We start from the raw sequence: 20,264 nt of genomic DNA on the forward strand, positions 1-20,264 counted from the left end.
GATGTGAGAGACAGGAATAAAAGGTCAGGGGTTTTGGCTTTGACATTTACTGATGGGAAAGATAATGGGTGCAGCAGGTTTGGAGTGGAAACCAGAGGTTTGTTCTGGATATACTCAGTTTCAGTGGTTATCTAAATGGAGATGTTCACTAGGTAACAATGAGAGAGTTATGGAATCCAGGGAAGAGATTGGCTGGAGATACTAGCATGGCAGTTAAAGCTAAATATTTGGGTGACCTCACCTAGGACCACCCATCTGCTGAGAGCCCATAGAGAAGGGATTTGAAGACAGCCCTGGAGCAGTCCACCATTTCAAAGATAGGGTGAAGATCCAGCCAAACAAAAAGGGTGATTTGTGAAGTAGGAGGAGAACTGAGAGAATAGTGATTTGGAATTCATGGAGAAAAAGTATTTGAAGCAGGAGGGAATTGGTAAACTGCAAGTGTTGCCAGTAGGTCAGGTAACATAAACACTTGGTCATTGGTTTCAGTAACATGGAAGTCGGTGGTAAACTTGATCAGAGCTCTTGGTTGAATGATAGGGCTAGAAACCTGACTGCAGTTGACTCAACTGAGAGTAGGAGGAAAGGAAGCTGGTACAGAAAACCCCTCAGGGAGTTTTGTAGTAAAGGAGAGAATGATGGGGACAGTGAAATTTCAAGATAAGAATTTTCTCTTTTTAATTTTTCAAGCTGGGAAATACTGCTGCATGTTTTCTATGCTCATGGGACTGATGTTAGAAGGAGAGTTGCTTGGAGAACCATTGTTCTTGGCCAGTAGAAGGAGGTGGGATCTCCCAGTGGCAGAGAAAGGAGCAGACATGGAAGTTCATGGAAATGCCATTTTGGCTGTATCCCTGTTTTCTGTGAAATATCTGAGAGAGAAGATGGGAAGGAGACATTGGCAATTTGAGTAGAGTGGAAAAAGGATGAATTCATTGTTTTAGGACCAGAAGAGTGAGTGGAATAGGAAAACGCATGATTCCTGAGTGATTTAAGAACCCCCTTTCAGTTAGTAGTCTTGAATTTAAAAGAACAGTCATCCTGTTGGTTGGTTTCCCTTACTGGTAGTGGAAGATGAAAATTTAATCCAAGTCAAGTTTTGTTGGGTGAGCATGAGAAAGGGGAGAAGGGTCAGGGCATTGAGAATCTGCAAGACAGTGATTATGTGATTATGGTGGTGGACTCTGGGCACCTGAGAAGAGGCAGAGCAGAGGACATGAGATTCAGTAAGAGTGCAGTTACTTGTAATGCCAGCCTTTAACAGGTGATCATAAGAATGGACAAAGTAAGTGGGAAAGAAGGGGTCAGAAAAGCTAAGAGGTGAGGGTACTAGAAGGACCTTCTCTGTGAGTATTATAGTCACCAAGACTTAGAAGAGGTTATGTGGGAGAGAGTGATGGGTGGGATGGGAATTCAGGTGACTGCTTTAATGGATGATGGTGGTTGAGTGTCCTGGTGGTGTGAGCTTCAAAACTGTGGTGTTTTGGGGGCGGGAGTGACAAGTCTGAAAGAGCAGAGGAGGAGTGTGGGAGACTGCTATCTCCTGTTCCAGTGCTAGGAGAGACAGTGGAAGAGAAAACAGACAAGAGGGCCACATGACCCTTATGAAAGAGCCACGAATATCAGTTAGAATGAGGAGGTGAAGGGTTTGCCCAGGGAAGAGGCTGCCCATGATTAATGACTGTGTTCCAGAGGGTGCAGTGAGTAGGCACAGGGATCTGGAGGCTGGAGGGTGGCATTTGAGGTCAGGTAAGGGCATATCTATTCTGTTGCTGGCCAATAGAAATATGAATGATGTATGTCATTCTAAATTTCTAGTAGCCACACATGCAAAAAGGAACAGGTGAGATGAATAAGGTATTTTATTTAACCCAATATCTAAAATATTAGCATTTCCACATGTAATCAGTATAAAAACCATTATTAAGATGTTTTACATTTTTTCATACTGATAATTCAAAATCTGGTGTGTATTTTACACTCAGAACACATCTCAACTTTGACTAGGCACATTTCAAGTGTTTCACAGCCAGGTGTGGCTAGTGACTACCGTATTGGACAGTGGAAGTCTGTAACCTTTTGGGAAGAGAATTGGAGTCTTGAGCTTTTGGTGGTGTCTGGCCTTGGTCTTGACTCTCTCCAAGGTGACGGGAAGGTTAAGAGCATGGAGAGAGAGTGGAACATGTGGAGCTCTGAGGCCCTCCCTTCACTCCCTCTGATGTGGAGGCCCAGCAAGGTGGGCTTACCTGAAGATGGGGCACACTGGAGGTACCTTTTACCCTGTGACAGAGGTGTGGTAACCATTGTAATTATTTATTTATTTTTTTCTTTTCTTTTTGAGCTGGAGTGCAGTAGTGTGATCTCAGTGCACTGCATCCTCCGCCTCCCGGGTTCAAGTGATTTTCCTGCCTCAGCCTCCTGAGTAGCTGAGATTACAGGCATCCGCCATCATGCCCAGCTAATTTTTTATATTTTTAGTAGAGATAGGGTTTCACCATGTTGACCAGGCTTGTCTCGAACTCCTGACCTCATGATTCGCCCACCTCGGCTTCCCAAAGTGCTGGGATTACAGGCAAGAGCCACCATGCCTGGCCTGTTTTTTTTCTTTTTGAGACAGAGTCTCGCTCTGTGGCCAGGCTGGAGTGCAGTGGCGCAATCTCAGCTCACTGCAACCTCTGACTCCCTGGTTCAAGCGATTCTCCTGCCTCAACCTTCTGAGTAGCTGGGATTACAGGCATGCGCCATATGCCCAGCTAATCTTTGTATTTTTAGTAGAAATGGGGTTTCATCATGTTGGTCAGGCTGGTCTTGAACTCCTGACCTCAGATGATCCACCCGCCTTGGCCTCCCAAAGTGCTGAGATTACAGGCGTGAGTCACTGTACCCGGCCAACCATTATCACGACTACAAATGGCTTTTGGAATATATTCCTGTGTAGCTAGGGTTCTTTGGACACATTTTGAGGAATCGTGGCTTAATTAATATGTTCTGCCCAGGAGTTTTTAGATATGCAGAGGCCATGGGGATTATCTGGATCCTGAAGGACCTGCCAGGGAAGGCTTGTCAGCTCAGACAGGCTGTTTGTCTTCTTTAGCTCTGGGCCGTGCCAGGTATCTCTCCATTTGTCTACTGATAATAAAGCATCTTCATTCGATTTTTTTTTTTTTCTTTTGAGTTGGAGTTTTGCTGTTGTTGCCCAGGCTGGAATGCAGTGATCTCAGCTTACTTCAACCTCCACCTCCCGGGTTCAAGTGATTCTCCTGCCTCAGTCTTTCTAGTAGCTGGGATTACAGGAGGAAGCCATGACACCCAGCTAATTTTTGTGTTTTTATAGAGATGGGGTTTCGCCATGTTGGTCAAGGCTGGTTTCGAACTCCTGACCTCGGGTGATCCACCCACCTTGACCTCCCAAAGTGTTGGGATTACAGGCGTGAGCCTCACGCCACCTCGCCCAGAAGCATCTTCATTCTTTTGGAGATGTGGTTGTAATTGAAAGCACTACGGTGCAGACAGAAGAAAGCAGAGTTTCTTTTTCCCTCTTGGAGGTTGTTAGAGGGTGGCCACAGAATCAGGTTCTTTAGGTTCCTTTAGTTATGACAGTGTTTCTGTTGGGCTTTTTTTTTTTTCTTTTTTTGAGACAGAGCCTCACTGTGTCACCCAGGCTGGGATGCAGTGGCATGATCTTGGCTCACTGTAACTTTTGCCTCCTGGGTTCTTGAAATTCTTGTGCCTCAGCCTCCTGAGTAGCTGGGATTACAAGTGTGGGCCACGAAGCCTGGCTAATTTTTGTATTTTTAGTAGAGATTGGGTTTTGCCATGTCGGTCAGGCTGGTCTGGAACTCCTGGCCTCCAGTGATCCACCTGCCTTGACCTACCAAAGTGTTGGGATAACAGGCGTGAGCTACCACACCCAGCCTCTGTTGGACTTCTGTTCGTTTTCTCTACTCATTGGGTTCATATCAGAAAAAGGTATGAGGTTTTGTTTTGTTTTGTTTTGTTTTTGTTTTTTGGAGACAGGGTCTCACTCTGTTGCCTAGGCTGGAGTGCAGTCGTGCGATCTCAGCTTACTGCAACCTTAGCCTCCCAAGTACCTGGGATTATAGGTGCACACCGTCACTGCCTGGCTAATTTTTGTATTTTTAGTAGAGACAAGGTTTCACCACTTGAACTCCTGACCTCAATGATCCACCCCCGTCAGCATCCCAAAATGCTGGGATTACAGGTGTGAGCCACCATGTCTGGCCCGGTATGAGTTTTGAGAAGGGTTCAGAAAAGGTGGTTTGTTGGGAGGTGATCTTACTTCTTTTTGATCAGGAAATTGGAGACTGATCTCTTTCCACAGATATTTCCGCAGGTCAGTTACCAAACTGCGGAAGTCACAAGAAGATCTATAGTATTATACCCACAATACTGTTTCCTTTACGTGGACTCTCATTTTTTTATGTATAGGAAAACTTGGGAAGTTTTATATTCCTAGTTTGGTGTGTTCATTGTGTTTTCATATTTCATAAATAATAGCAAAATAATAAATGTTCACCCAGTACGTCATAAAACCGTTTCTCTTCCCGCATTGCACTTTGAGAAGTGGTGCTGCAGATGGAGGATCGAGGAGTTGGGGGGCAGTCATTTTGAGAGAGCTCTGGCCCCTTTGGCTGAGAGAGACAATATGCCTTTCCCAGGTGCGGCTCTATGAGTGGACAACAGAGAAGGAGCTGCGCACTGAGTGCAACCACTACAACAACATCATGGCGCTCTACCTGAAGACCAAGGGTGACTTCATCCTGGTGGGCGACCTCATGCGCTCAGTGCTGCTGCTCGCCTATAAGCCCATGGAAGGAAACTTTGAAGAGGTGATGGTGGTGGGGGAATGCTAGCAGACTTCTTGCTTGAGCCACAGCTCCTGCAAGTGTCTGATGGGGAAAGATAATCCAGCCCAGTATTAGGGGCAGAAATGTTTTCCCTGGAACAGACATTCTACGTTGATGAAGTATTTTTAGAGACTCCCAACTTGAACTCTGAATAGGCTCCATCTCTGGGGCAATTGGCAATCAAAAGGGCTGCCTTGGCAGAGAGGTCAAGGGAGAATCCCTCTGGGGTGACACTTGTTAAACATGGGGCTACATCTTCTGCAGGGTGGGGCCTTGCTCCTGAATAAAGGAAACACAAGTCCCAGAACTGAATTCCACACAAACTACTGATTGTGTTTTCTTGTTTCACCTTGTCTGTTTTAAGATTGCTCGAGACTTTAATCCCAACTGGATGAGTGCTGTGGAAATCTTGGATGATGACAATTTTCTGGGGGCTGAAAATGCTTTTAACTTGTTTGTGTGTCAAAAGGACAGGTGAGTAGTGGCCAGCTCTGGGAGTGGTGGGGAGAGATGGGAGCTCCTGGGTCTCTGGTGGATGCAAGCATTGGGTTCTATGTCAGATTCAGATGGTCCTCTTTACAGAGACAGAACTTTGCTCATGAGAGAATAAAAGGTCACAGAAATCCACCTCTTTAGACTGGCTCCCCTACTGTGCAGTATGTCAGCTCCCCAGGGAAGTTCAGCACTGTGTCCACTGCATGTGGTCCTGTCTCAGGGCCTGTGGTGGAAACAGGAGGTTTAGGAAGTGACTTTCTCACCGCTTTTCAGCGCTGCCACCACTGATGAGGAGCGGCAGCACCTCCAGGAGGTTGGTCTTTTCCACCTGGGCGAGTTTGTCAATGTCTTTTGCCACGGCTCTCTGGTAATGCAGAATCTGGGTGAGACTTCCACCCCCACACAAGGCTCGGTGCTCTTCGGCACGGTCAACGGCATGATAGGTAAGGTCAACCCCTGCAGGGCACACCCCTGCATAGGCCTCCTTCCTGAAACCACCATTCTGAGGGACTGGAGAATGCAACTGGACAAGACCTAGGCGTTTAGTAGAGGAGGCTGCAGCACATTAGCCTTCCCCGTGCTGCTCACCTGGGCTGCCCTTTATGTAGAGGATGTGTGCTGTGGGGTTGAGCTCTCTGCAGCTCACTGCCTCCTTCACTTCGTCAGGGCTGGTGACCTCACTGTCAGAGAGCTGGTACAACCTCCTGTTGGACATGCAGAATCGACTCAACAAAGTCATCAAAAGTGTGGGCAAGATTGAGCACTCCTTATATCCTTTTCAGAGCCATCTTCTTGCTGGAAAGCACATCCTGGCATATGTGGCACACACAGTCACATTACCCAGAAGCTGTTACATGTCTTGGTTAGGTTCCTATACAGAATAGGTTTTTTGTTTTGTTTTGTTTTTGACTTTTTCATGTGGAAAATTTCAAACATACACAATAGAACAGTCTAATGACTCCCAAAGAAAGTACTTATCACCCAGCTTTTGCTGGTTCATCTTGGAAATGTACATTTGTATTCCTGAAATGTGTCCACCTCTGGCCTTCTCACTGTAGAACACCAAATGTAAGTTTAGATTACAAAACAGGCCCACATCCTTTCAGGGATCTTGTTGAGGGCAGCAGTGTCTGAGACTAGAGAGAGTACCAGAAGAAGGTGAAAGGTGAAGAAGTGGAAAATGCCGAAGCTCAAGAATCAGCCATCCTGGGACCCTTAGAATCCAAGTGCTATTGGAAATTTGTTTAGTACAGGAGATATAAAGGGCCCTCCCCGCCCCTGTTGGAGGTGGGAGGAGCTCCTGCCTGTGACTCTGGTAGCCAAGGAGGGCTGATGGGCTGATTTCTATTTTTTGGCTAACTAGCAAGACTTGACAGCCCTGTCTCACCGAGTCTCAGTTTATTTATTTTCAGAGCTGCTGCTTTTCTTCACCTTCTTTTTTTTTTTTTTTGAGATAGGATCTTGCTCTGTTGCCCAGACTAAAATGCAGTAGTAGGATCATGGCTCACTGCAACCTTGACATTGTGGACTCAAGTGATTCTCCCACCTTAGCCTTCTGAGTAGCTGGGACTTAGGCACATGCCACCTCACCTGGCTAATTAAATGTTTTTTTAGAAACAGGATTTCACTATGTTGCCCAGGTTTGGTCTTGAACTTCAGGACTCAAACGATCCTCTTGCCTCAACCTCCCAAAGTGCTGGGATCACAGACGTGAGCCACCACCACACTGGCCCCTCTGTGGAGCTTTGAGGCTAGACTTAGATGAGTGGTTCTTGTGCATCAGCTTCGCCTAGAGTGCTTTAAAAAATCTTCCATACATGTACAGGCTTCACATTCATAGAATCTGATCTGTACTTTGAAAAACTATTTTGAAAATCACCCCAATTGAGAACCAATTAGATTAGGTAATATTTTCACATTTCTTTCAATTCCAAAAATGTCCAAAAAACAAGGCAAAGGAAAGTAGTGTTTCCTTTCTAATCCTGATGATTGCTCTAGATTGTGATCTTATTCAGAAGTGGGGGTGACTGAGGAGGCTGTTTCCTGATGAGCACGTGTTCCTTAACTCATATGTCCACCTGGAGATCCTTTCACACTGAGCGGAAGACAGAACCAGCCACAGGCTTCATCGATGGTGACTTGATTGAGAGTTTCCTGGATATCAGCCGCCCCAAGATGCAGGAGGTGGTGGCAAACCTACAGGTGGGGCCAGTCAAGTCTCTTGCAGGTCGGGTGTGCCAGGAGACTGTCCCTGGGTACCCCTCTTTCTCAGTTCCAAGATGCCAGGGGACCTCTGTAATCCTTACCAGATGGAAGGTGGAGTCTGAGGGGAAGGAGATGTTGTGGTTGTGGCTCTTGAGTACCCACTAGGTACCAGACTCTGTGCTAGGAGATCTACCCATGTTAATCCCGTTCTTGAGCAATGAAGACACATTTGGGATCTCTGGCGAGACCAAAAGGTGGGAAGCAGAGTCAGGATATCCTACAGGGAGGAGAAAAGGCCACAATTCTGGAGTCAGGGATATTGCTCACTGGAAATGGTGTCTCTGGGGAGCATCCTTAAAGAGAGAAAAATAGACCAGGTGGTGTCCTTGCTGACCTGTGCCATCCAGGGGGAGGTGTGGGTTTCTGGTGAGTCCTTCCTTTCCTGTGACAGTGGTGGAGCCTTGTGCCTCCTTCACTGGGGGCATCCCCTTCCCCAGCTTCTGGAGAGCACCCTCTTGGTCCTCACAGCCACGCCTGTCTTTTCATTGCAGTATGACGATGGGAGTGGTATGAAGCGAGAGGCCACTGCAGACGACCTCATCAAGGTTGTGGAGGAGCTAACTCGGATCCATTAGCCAAGGGCAGGGGGCCCCTTTTCTGACCCTCCCCAAAGGCTTTGCCCTGCTGCCCTGCCCCTCTTCTCCACCATCGTCTTCTTGGCCATGGGAGGCCTTTCCCTAAGTCAGCTGCCCCCAAAGCCACAGTTCCCCTACGTGGAAGTGGGGCAGGCTTCATAGAGACCTGGAATGAGCTGAAGGTGAAACGTTTTCTCCCTGGATTTTTACCAGTCTCATATAATTCCAGCCATCACCTTGGACCACCAAGCCTTCATTGGTGTTGCCAGTTGTCCTCCTTCCAGGGAGGGATTTTGCAGTTCTTTGGCTGAAAGGAAGCTGTGTGTGTGTGTGTATGTGTGCGTGTGTGTGTGCGTGTGTGTGTGTGTTTTATCTCACACGCATCTCTATTATTTAGATTGGCGTTATAGGGTGTTGTGGGTAGTGGGGAAGAGGATTGGGAGGGTTTCATTGTTTATAAAGTGTGAGACCTTCCTTCTACTTTTCTTCTGTTTCCTCTGAGAGCATCAGCCCTAGAGGCCTGGCTGCCAGGTCATGGCAGCCCGTGTATAAAACCTGGAGATGGTGGATGATCCCCATGCCACAGCCCTTTTGTCTCTGCAGACTGCCTTCTTCGGAAAGAAGGAGGTGGGAGGATGTGAATTGTTAGTTTCTGAGTTTTACCAAATAAAGTAGAATCTAAGAAGAAAAGTACATTTGTTTTTGTTTTTAATTTCCCCTGCCCAGCTATCCAGCACCCCAGGTATACTATTCCTAATTTACTGCGAACTTAGGCAGTATTCTTCCCTTTATAGTAGGTGTTGCATTCACTTGCCCTTGCTGTTAGAACAACTCAAGTAATGAAAGTGAAGATACCTATACCTCTTCTTGATCATGTGATTGTTTTTGATGGGATCCCAAGGATGATGGGCAGAGTTTAGAAATTCACTGGTCTTTTTGGTTGTCCTTGATGCCATTTAATTCTTAGTTGCTTCTGCCGGTAACCTGCTGGGCCTCGGGGTTGCCTGGGCTGCCTTTCCTGGTTTTATAGCCAGCTCTGTGTGCAGTATCCAGTCACCTAGCCCCCAGGCCACCTAGTAGCTCATGTATCTCCCAGCTGCTTGTTGCCACATGCCCTCATTTCCTCTGATCTAATCAAGTGACCGTTTGGTGGTTTTGGTTTGAGAATACAGCAAGAGAAGGGCACACACGGAGTTCACTCTTCTGTCTGGCAAACAAAGCCTGTCTTTCAGCTTGGTGGGCCAGTGTCTGGGCCCACATTTCTCCTAGTGATCCAGTGGGAAGAAAGGCTGCTCTGTCCCCAGGGTGGAGTAGGGTTGATCCTAGGCATATTGATGGCTCCTTTAAGACCAGCCTTTCATAGAGTGTCAGGAAAATTGTGGTTACAAGTTCAAATTGTGGTTTTGAGAGATTCTAGCTTAAAAAGAGCAAAGAAGCATCCCTGGTTTGAGGGCCTTCTGGAGGTTTCCTTCCCTGAAGAATGTTTTATTACCCTTTTTTCCCACTTTACTCTTCTGAGAGGTCTGGGGGTGGAGGATAAGAGTCTTAAAAAATAATCAGCATCTCAAAAACCACAGTTTGAACTGGAAACCCAACACTGATTTGAATTCTAAAAGTCATGGTTCGAATTTGAAAAGACCTGCCCCACCCGCTAGAGGCCAGCTTTAATGAGGCAGGCAAGCAACAGTCTCCAGATTGTGATTATTTAAAAAGTTTAATCCTAGATGGGAGCACCAGCTATAAGATGTCATGATCAGAAAGAATATGTTAGGATTCTCATTCTGGTGCCCTTTAGTGGTCTGACTGTAGTGGCTGAGACCTGCTGTTGAGACGGAGGTTATCAGTGACTTCAGTCTTGAATTTGGAAGCTTGTGGAGTACTTGCTATCTTTTGCTGTTTTTTGTTTTGTACACTCTTGTGTATATTCACTTGGGGTTGAATTCCAACTTTGGAAACTGATATTCTGTGGCTATATTCCCACATCCCCTCTTAAAAACCATTAATCACCTCTCTGGGGGTGAAAGGTTGTCTTTGGAGCGTGGCTGTAGCCAGCTGGAACAGCTTCATTCCTTTTAGGTGCTGATGAGCTAGCATCACTCCAGGTCTCTGCAGGAAGGGATCTTTGGGAGAATAATAGACACACTGACTCATCACATGACCATTTAGGGGGATCACAAGCTGGAGGCCGTCATTCTGCAGCCAACAACAACTTGGATCCTCCACCCTCGGTGAAGGGTCCCTTTTGTTACTGAGAAACCACAAGCCACAGAAGTGGGGAAGAAACACAGAAACTGCGATCAAGGGATATTCCCGAAGTAGTCCTTGAACAACATGAAGTTAGAGACTCCGTGTCCAAACTGAGAAGCCTCTGGGTCAAACAAGAAGACAAGAAAAGCAAAAACCAAACCAAACTAAAAGAGCAAATGTTGATAGGCGAAAGGTGAATGCCTTAAGGTCACAGACACTTTATGGGGAAATCAAAGAAATGGCCAAGGGCAGTGTAGACGTTGTTTGGAGATTCACTAATGGGAATTGCAATTTATGTACTAAGTTTCCTGAATTCTGTTGGGTAGATACGGGATTTCTTCAAGCACAAATTTGATCTCGGCTCTTCCAGCGGCTCATTGGCCAATATGAAGCAAACTCGGCTGGAGAGTGAGTTTATAGGGTAAGGTGGAGCAGGTGGGCCTCCATAAGGTAGCTAAGAACAGAGGTAGCTGAGGTATGCTGGAGTATGTGAGAAGATGGCATGAAATGTGACAGCCATGTGGACACTTGTGTACAGCCGTACACACCTGTTGAAAATTTTGGGTAGCTGCCCTAGGGCCAGGAAGAAAGAGCACTTATTTGACATAGGTGGTTTAGTGGTGGTGGACAGGGAAAGTGCAACCTTCGGATGTTTGGGGCAAGAGAGAAATATGTCTTAGGATTCTGAGGGTCCTTGGGACTCAGAATGGATATGACGGAAGTCACGTTCATCTTACATTACAGAATATTTTGGCAACCTACTTGTTGAGAATATGTTGACTAGTGTGGGAGGTAAACTCCACAAGAGCCGGGGCAAGGGTCTGAAGCCTCAGCATTAGAGATATAGTTACATAGTTATTCCTATATATATAAAATCATAATCACATAGCTATTCATATGTAATTATAAATATATACATCTATTTAATCATATGATCTTTAATCTTACTAATGAGTCTCAGATTAAGATGTATGGGACTGAAGTGGCATTGGGGAAGAGGTGACCCTAAGGCAAGATGCTCTTAAGTCGTCTGTCACGCCCGCATAAGGGCTGCTGGAGGACGCCTTGGCTGTGTGACAGTGTCAGCGCTGTGAAAGCGCCTGCTGTTTAGCCAGCTAGGGAAGGAAATGTCCCAGATGGCTGAGACGTCTCCTTCCTCGGGGGAGTGAGGAGAAAACTCCACTCTCCCAAGCGGAGTAAGCCTGACGGCTCCTGTGATAAGCCTGACGGCTGTCAGGGAGGCCCACAGACATCCGGGGACTTAATTGTCTCTATGCGGCGCTGTGCTTCAGCGGTCACGTTCCATGTCTACTTTCAAGTTCTGCTTCTGCACCTGGTTCCTCTTTTTCTTAGAAGATAAGAATTAGTAATGGTAACATAAATCTTAGTGACCTTGTTCTTTCTTGACAAGTATGAGAAAAGTGCTGACGCCTTAGGTTTTCTCCTTGCCTCGGCTTCTTCAAAGTCTTGGGCCCCTGTCTCCAAGACACGTGATTTACTTCACCCTATCACTGGCCACCATTACCTCATCCTACCTACCCTGCCCCCTGCTTTGTACTCAATAAAAGTCAGAGCGTCCAGGCCCTCGGGGCCACTGCTGGTCTCCGTGATTTGGTAGCAGTGGACCCCTGGGCCCAAACTCTCTTTTCTCCATCTCTGTGTCTTGTGTCTTTTATTTCCACAGTTTCTCATCTCCACACCTGCAGAGAGGGACTCACGGGACCCTGCAGGGCTGGACCCTACAGAGTAGATTAAAAAATGGGCCAAACTAACAAGGTGAAATACGGCCTCAAGGTGAATGTCTGCCAAAATGTAGCCACACAGCTTCAGGTAGGGAGACCTGCTTGGCTGCTTGTGTTTAAATAACATAAAAGCACAACAAAAAATGCCTGCGGTTTTTGTTTACTGCGTACTCAGTGTGTCATCATTAACAACATCATTAGGTTGACAAAAAAGTAATATTAGAGTGCATTAGTGAAAAGTACAGTGTTTGCAGGAAGGAGGCGTGAGTCCAGGCCACCGCTGGTATGCCACGTCCATTTGTGGCCACCAATTTAAGCAGCTCAGTAACAGGCTGAGGAAGCAAGAGGTCAAAGGTAGTGGCAGAACCAAAGGAACTGGGATTGTTCAGCTGGGAAGTGAAGGGACTTTCAAACAAATGTAGTTCAAAACTGGATCGGACCACTTCTTAACAGGTAGTTTCTTACCCCTGGAAGTATTTATGCAAAATCTTGACTAATTGTGGGTGGCTAAGGGAAAGATTACTGCACAGAGCAGAAGGTAAAATCAGTTACCCTTTCAGTTTTCTTCTAGCGGGATCATTCTGATTTCCAAGCGCTCCTTTCCACGAGCTCCTTTCCGCGTCCCTTCCTTGCCTAAATCCCTCCGCAGCCCCCTAGTCTGACTGCAGCCTGGGGCAGCTGCAGAAGGGGCAAAGAGGAGCCTTCCAGATCTGTTTCTGCCTCTCCACTGCCAATGGCGCCAGCTGCTTCCTCGCTTCGCCACCAGCAGCCGGGAGGCCGGCCATCTGCCCCGTGGGTGCCCAAAGGAGCCCGGGGCTTCAAGAGCAGCTAGTGCCCCCGGCCAGGGAGCGGTTGGACACACAGATCAACTCACTCGAACGTTAGGTGCAGACCTGCTGGCAGGCCGGGGGCAGGCCTGGAACCGCCCAGCGGCGCAGCGACCCGGCGTCCTGGGTTCGGATTTCCACGATTCCCACCTCGTGACAACAAGGCGGGTCCCACCGAGAGGGGCCATGCCCGGGGCGCGCAGCCTTTGGCGCTAGCCTTGTTCTCGAAATCTGTTTCCTCCTGGGGCCTCGGTCAGACGCCCTCAGTCAGCGCTTAGCAGGAAGCCGACTCCCAAACCCGGGCAGGGGGTGTGAGCCAAGCGCGAAACCCCGCCTCTAGGGGTCCCTGATCTTTGCCCCCGCCCGGGACTCCGTGCCTCTCGGAGAGGCACAGCGGGCGAGCGGCATTGCCTTTGTGTGTTTCGCCTCGAGGTGCCGGAGACCCTCCCCGCAGCCGTCTGCCGCGTCCCCTCGCGGCCCCCGGCCCCTCCTCTCGGCGTCCTCAGCCCCCCTGCTTAGCTCCGCGTGCCAGTTCGGGATCGTTGTTTAGCTCCCTGCGGTGCCAGGAGGAGGGGCGAGGGCCTGCAGCCCCCTCCCCGGCACGCGGCGCCGGAGCCGAGCCCAGCCCGGGGGACCCGCCGCCGCCGATGATGTGGGCCGGACTGCTCCTTCGGGCCGCCTGCGTCGCGCTCCTGCTGCCGGGGCCCCCGGCCCGAGGCTACACTGGGAGGAAGCCGCCCGGGCACTTCGCGGCCGAGAGGTAAGCGCCCCGCGCTTTTTCCCCCGCCGCCCTAGCCCCTCGGGAGCGCTGCCGGTGTGCAGCCGAGAGGCGCTGAGGGGCGCCCAGGAGCCGCAGGCAGCTGCGGATCCGGGCTTCCTCTGGGGTGCTATCCGCGCGGGGGCAGCTCTGGGAAGGGCCAAAGAGACAGCAACTTGTGCCTCTCGGCGGGTGCCCATTGTACGCACCTGGCTGGGGCTGTCCCGGCTGGGACCCGGGGGAACGGAGGTCCAAGCGCTGAGTGACTCCTAATGTGCCCTGGAGCGCGGACTCCTGGAGAGGGGAGCCCCGGACGTGCCTTCTGGTCTCCGGACTGGCTGGCTTGCCCCCCAGCGTGCCCGTGACTCTGCCTGGGCAGCGCCAGGCCTCCACCGCCTAGCCGGTCGCCCTAGGGGTGGGGGTTTTCCCTGGGCCCTGGCCCTACGAACGTCGTGGACTTTGGAACGGTTGGGGTCTCTGGGTCACCTTTCTTTTTCTGTCCGTGCGTGCGCGCAGGTGGGGGTGGGGTGCCTGCCCCTGTGCTGTCTTTCGCGCTGGATGCGCCCTCCGCACGTGCTTTCTCCCCCGGCCGCTGCTGGGCCGTGCGCTTGTGTGCACGATGCTCGGAGCAAGGGAACACCGTGTCAGCAGGCGGCCTGGCCCTCGACCACGTCCTCCGGGGGCGCGCAGTGGGGGCGGCTGGGCCAGGCTTGCAGCTCGCACGTGTGTTCCACGGCCACCGCCAGTTCCTGCTCGGATAAGGCCCCGGCTCCGCGGCGTTCCACAGGGTCCCGCCACCTGTCTCTCGGTCACGACCAGACCTGGGAGGCTCCTTGGGGCGCTCTGGCGGGTGCTCGGCCCTTGCCCACTTGAGAGTTTGACTCCACCAGCCTCCCTGGGCACTCTTTTATCTGTCGCCTTGGTGGCACTGCCTGTCCTTTTCTGAGAGTCCCAAGGCTCCGCTCATTCGCCAGGTTCCCTCCTTTCTGGACTGCTGCCATAATCACTCCAGCAAGGGGGTGGGTGAGACTTCGCTGCCAGCTCCCGCCAGCAGGAGGTCCCCTCTCTTCTGTGATGACCTCAGAGAGGGAAAAAGTCCCCAGGGACGGCTTTCCTCAGACGTTTCTGTGCTGCCATGGCGCCCTGAGCTTCCCTTTCCGGAATACTTGTCATATTTGGCACAGATTCTTCTCCCCAAAAACACGATAAGTTTGCCTTGTCCCATGTCCCCAGTGCCTGGTGCGGTGCCCAGCGCAGAGTGGGTGCTCTACAAAGTGCCTGCCTGGCAGAGTTATCTTCCCTCAGCTCTGAACACAGGTGGACCACCGTTGGGAAGGGGTTCGTTGTCCCTTTTCTGTTGCAGTGGGGTTCGAAGCTCAAACCAGCCTGGATTTCATCACCCCCTGCCCAGTCCGTGACTGGAGCCGGTTCCAGCAGTCCTCTCTGTCCCCCTCCGGGCCTGCGGTTGTGCTGTTCCCCCTGCTGGAGCACCCTCTTCCTTCCTCTTCTTTTGCTGACTGACCTTTTTTTTTTTTTTTTTTTTTTTTTTTTTGAGATAGCATCTTACTCTGTCACCCAGGCTGGAGTGCAGTGGCACGATTTTGGTTCACTGCAGCCTCTGCCTTCTGGGTTCAAGCGATTCTCATGCCTCAGCCTCTTGAGAAGCTGGGACTATAGGCATGTGCCACCACACCTGGCCGTTTTTTTTTTTTTTTTAGTGGAGACGGGGTTTTGCCATGTTGGACAGGCTGATCTTAAACTCTTGACTTCAAGTGATCCGCCTGCCTTGGCCTCCCAAAGTTTTCTGTCTCACCTCAGCCTAGATGCTGCCCCTCCAGGAAACCCCCTGACACTCCTCAGGTCTCCATAGCCCTTCTCTTTGTGGCACTTGTCACTCTATGCTGTTGTCACCTGGCTCCTGGTCTGCCCTACGTTCCTTGAAGGTGGGGGCAGCAGCTTGTTTATAGCTGTACGGTCACGCCTCACTCAGCACCCAGCACCAGTTGGATGCATCTGGCTTCCCGCCCTTTCTGGACCTCATTCTTGGTTGAACAGACCCCCCACTACCTCCAGTTTTGGGCAGCTCACTGATGAACCCACACCCACCCCAGATATATCACCTATGCCAGTGCCCTTCTCAACTTCTCCCTCAGCAGCCATTTATTGAGCACCTACTATATGCCAGGCACCACTCCATGTGCTGGGGTGAATAGATGAGAAACCTTTGTCATCAGGGAGTTGTAGAGGAGACAATGAATTAATAAATTAAAAACTCATCTAATGTCCCAGGAAGTAAAAGTTGTAGAGAAGAATAAAGCAAGGTTAGGGTGGACAAGGAAGGCCTCTCTGAGAAGGTGCCGTGGGCAGAGACCTGGGTGAAGGGAGAAAGGGAGCCCAGTGTGTGTCTGAGGAAGAATCTTTCTTTTTCCTTTTCCTTTTTTTTTTTTTTCCTTTGAGACGGTTTGGCTGTGTCATCTAGGCTGGAATGCAGTGGCACCAACATGGCTCACTGCAACCTCTGTTTCCTGGGCTCAAGCCATCCTCCCACCTCAGCTTTCTGAGTAGCTGAGCCTACAGGCATGCGAGTCGCCATGCCCAGCTAGTCTTTGTGTTTTTTTGTTTGTTTTTTATTTTTATTTTATTTTATTTTATTTTATTTTTTCAAAGATGGGGTTTCACCATGATGGCCAGGCTGGTCTTGAACTCCTGACCTCAGGTGATCCATCCACCTCGGCCTCCCAAAGTGCAAGGATTACAGGCGTGAGCCACAGCGCTAGGCCTTTTTTGTTTGTTCGCTTTTTTTTTTTTTTTTTTAGACAGCGTCTCGCTATGTCACCCAGACTGGAGTGCAGTGGCAGGATCTTGGCTCACTGCAACCTCCACCTCCCAGGTCCAGGCGATTCTCCTGCCTCAGCCTCCTGAGTAGCTGGGATTATGGGCACACACCACCACATCTGGCAGTAGAGATGGAGTTTCACCATGTTGGCCAGGCTGGTCTTGAACTCCTGACCTTGTGATTCGCCCGCCTCGACCTCCCAAAGTGTTGGAATTACAGGTGTGAGCCACCACGCCTGGCCTCTTTGTGTTTTTAGTAGAGATGAGGTTTTACCATGTTCCCCAGGCTGGTCTCGAACTCCTGGGCTGAAAGTGATTAGCCTGCCCTGGCTTCTCAAAGTGCTGGGATTATAGGCATGAGCCACTACACCTGACCATAAGAACCTTTATTATAGCAGGAACTGCAAGTGCAAAGGTCCTGAGGCAGCTACCCCTGGTGCTCCTCATCCATTGCTCAGCCTTTCTTCAGCTCTGAGGCCCCTCTTCTGGCCACTCTGCTGTGTGCTCATGTGGCAGACAGTCTGTAGGAGGCCAGAATCTGTAATCTCACACTTTTGTCTCTGCCTTGCCTCCAGGAGAGACTGTCTGGGTCATTTTTCTTTGGAAACTTCCCATTGTCCCTCCAGACAGTTCTCTAGAACTGGTGTTGATTGACTTACAGTCTGGCTGGGAGACTTTCCTGTTGAGCAATGTCTCCCCCAGTATAGAATGAGGAAAGTGCTCTCTCTTCTCTTGCAGACACCGGCTGGGCCCCCACGTCTGCCTCTCTGGGTTCGGGAGTGGCTGCTGCCCTGGCTGGGCGCCCTCTATGGGTAGTGGGCACTGCACCGTGCGTAAGTGCTTGTCCCTGTGCCCCAAGCCTTCTCCTCCAGCAGTGTGTGTTGCCAGCCCTCTGTCCCTGGTCCAAGGGGCAGACTGGGGGCCCCAGTCCCTCGTCTCTCACCTGCATTTCTCCTCTCAGCCCTCTGCTCCTTTGGCTGTGGGAGTGGCATCTGCATCGCTCCCAATGTCTGCTCCTGCCAGGATGGAGAGCAAGGGGTGACCTGCCCAGGTAACTGGGAATGGGCGGTGGCTTCTGGGAACAGATGAATTAGCATTGAGGTTATGTGCTGGGCAATACGCATCTGAGATGTGTCCTGTCATCTCATCTTCAGACAACTCTTTTAGGTAGACATTGTGTGCCTATTTTATAGATGAGGAAACTGAGGCACAGAAGTAATTGCCTTGCCCAGGGCCACATAGCTGGTAAATGGCAGAGCTGGATTTAAACCCAGGCCTGTTTGCCTTCAGAGCTACCCTCCCAACAGATTTCAGGAGTGCGCTGGTGAGGTTGGGGTGGCTGGGACTGCACGGGGCACATGCTCACTGCTGCGATGCCTGTTCTAGAAAGCCACGGACCATGTGGGGAGTATGGCTGTGACCTTACCTGCAACCATGGCGGCTGTCAGGAGGTGGCCCGAGTGTGCCCCGTGGGCTTCTTGATGACAGAGACAGCTGTTGGCGTCAGGTGTACAGGTGAGACGCCTGGGAGTGGTGGGGGAGGGGGAGGGGGAGAGCGGGAATTGTGTCTCCTCCCGCTCCTGCCAGGATGGTCTTCAGTGTATTGCAAGAACCGAGCTGAGCCAAGATAGGCTCTGATGTTTGAGAGTGGGCAGAGAGACACGAAAACAAAAGAAATGTGTCACTTCTGTTATTTCACAAATATGTATTGAGCACCTCTTATGGGCAGGAACCGAGTTGGGACTGGGGTTACGGGAGCCACAGTCGGCCCCTGTTAGGGAGGTTTTTTTGTTTGTTTTTTTTAGATGGAGTTTCGCTCTTTTGCCCAGGCTGGAGTGAAGTGGCAGGATCTCGGCTCACTGCAACCTCCAACTCCTGGGTTCCAGCGATTTTCCTGCCTCAGCCTCTGGGATTATAGGCGCATGCCACCATACCTGACTAATTTTTTTATTTGTAGTAGAGATAGGCTTTTGCTGTGGTGGCCAGGGTAGTCTCGAACTCCTGACCTCAGGTAATCCACCCACCTCGGCCTCCCAAAGTGCTGGGATTATAGGCGTGAGCCACCTCACCCAGCCCCTGTTAGGGAGTTCTGAATATGAGGAAGGGTGACAAATAACAGGACAAGAACAGCCCAATTGTCATAGGGACCTTAACTGGGACGGGCAAGGTGCCAGGGCCCACAGAGGGGCAGGGCACCCGGAATCGGGAGGGTTGGCCAGGGGAGGCTCCTTGGGAAAATGACATTTGAAAGATGAGGGAAGCTAAACTCAGTAATTATTTTGTTAACGTATTGTTTGTGATTTTTTTTTTTTTTTTTTTTTTTTGAGGCAGAGTCTTGCTTTGTCGCCCAGGCTGGAGTGCAGTGGCACGATCTTGGCTGACTGCAACCTCTGCCGCCTGGGTGCAAGCGATTCTCCTACCTCAGCCTCCCGAGTAGCTGGGACTACAGGTGCCCACCACCGCACCTGGCTAATTTTTGTATTTTTAGTAGAGAGGGTGTTCAGCATCTTGGCCAGGCTGGTCTTGAACTCCTGACCTTGTGATCCACCTGCCTCAGCCTCTCAAAATCTTGGGATTACAGGTGTGAGCCACCACGCCTGGCCTGTTTGTGATTTTTAAAAGGTTTCTACAGACAAAATCTGTTACCTTCCCCAGAAGCAGCCACTGTGACCAGTTTCTTGCCAATCTTTCCAGAGTGACAAAAGCCTTTCTGGAGTTTAAATTTTGTAAAAATAATATTTATCCCCCTGAATAGAAAAGCAAGAGATAGTTCACTGTAGAACATTTGGAAAGTAAGAGGAGAAAGATGAAAATAAACATTCTCTGGAAGTCCCCACCCAGAGATATTTGTTACCAAAATGAGATTGTTTTCCTCCCCTTTTCCCTGGGTGTGTATGTGTTTGTGAGTGTGTGCGTATGTCAGGCATGCATATATGTATGCTTTATAAAATTGGGATTATGTCTTATCTGTAGTTATTATTTTTCCCATCTAATTTTATATTGCAAACATCACTAACAATTCCTTGCAACATTTTATTTTATTTTATTTCTACCAGGCTTGGTGGCTCATGCCTGTAATCCCAGCACTTTGGGAGGCTGAGGCGGGTGGATTACTTGAGCTCATGAGTTTGAGACCAGCTTGGCCAACATGGTGAAACTCTGTCTCTACTAAAAATACAAAAACTAGCTTGTGTGACGGTGCATGCCTATAATCCCAGCTACTCAGGAGGCTGAGGTAGAATTGCATGAACCCAGGAGGTGGAGGTTGCAGTGAGCCGAGATCATGCCACTGCACTCCAGCCTGGGTGACAGGGCAAGACTCTGTCTCAAACAAAAACAAAATTTTTTTTTTAGCATTTACATATGTGGCTGCTGTAATTGAAATAACTATTTGTCTGTTGTCCCTTATTTAAGAGGTCTGCAGTGTTTCACCACTATAAATAATGCTGCCATAAAGAAAAGAGGCTTCCTGTCAGCGTCTTTGATTATTTCCCAGAAGGACGCTGTTGAGTCGGAGGGTCTCACTGAAGGTGTCTGGGAGCTCGTGGCTTGTAGCATCTCCTCCAGAAAGGAGAAGCAATGGAAGCCATTGATCTGCTCCTGAATGCCGTTCACCTTGGGATACTTTCTGCACATACTTCTCATTGCAGAGG

General features: G+C 49.7%; 2 protein-coding genes across 2 annotated transcripts in view; both read left to right on the forward strand.

Annotated features, from left to right (window-relative positions):
• Positions 1-8,896, forward strand: part of DDB1 (damage specific DNA binding protein 1) — a 33,268-nt gene extending 24,372 nt beyond the window's left edge. The window contains exons 22-27 of the mRNA XM_012454366.3: positions 4,680-4,850; positions 5,233-5,342; positions 5,637-5,806; positions 6,030-6,132; positions 7,442-7,565; positions 8,120-8,896. Of these exons, the coding sequence (XP_012309789.1) occupies positions 4,680-4,850; positions 5,233-5,342; positions 5,637-5,806; positions 6,030-6,132; positions 7,442-7,565; positions 8,120-8,203 (762 nt within the window). The 3' untranslated portion in view covers positions 8,204-8,896. The remainder of the gene's footprint in view (positions 1-4,679; positions 4,851-5,232; positions 5,343-5,636; positions 5,807-6,029; positions 6,133-7,441; positions 7,566-8,119) is intronic.
• Positions 8,897-13,393: 4,497 nt separating this feature from the next.
• VWCE (von Willebrand factor C and EGF domains) overlaps positions 13,394-20,264 on the forward strand; it is a 35,744-nt gene continuing 28,873 nt past the window's right edge. The window contains exons 1-4 of the mRNA XM_012454361.3: positions 13,394-13,779; positions 17,350-17,444; positions 17,573-17,662; positions 17,998-18,126. Of these exons, the coding sequence (XP_012309784.2) occupies positions 13,667-13,779; positions 17,350-17,444; positions 17,573-17,662; positions 17,998-18,126 (427 nt within the window). The 5' untranslated portion in view covers positions 13,394-13,666. The remainder of the gene's footprint in view (positions 13,780-17,349; positions 17,445-17,572; positions 17,663-17,997; positions 18,127-20,264) is intronic.

This window comes from Aotus nancymaae, unplaced genomic scaffold, assembly GCF_030222135.1.
Source record: "Aotus nancymaae isolate 86718 unplaced genomic scaffold, 86718_ANA_hifiasm-v0.15.2.pri h1tg000059l, whole genome shotgun sequence".
NCBI lineage: Eukaryota > Metazoa > Chordata > Mammalia > Primates > Aotidae > Aotus > Aotus nancymaae.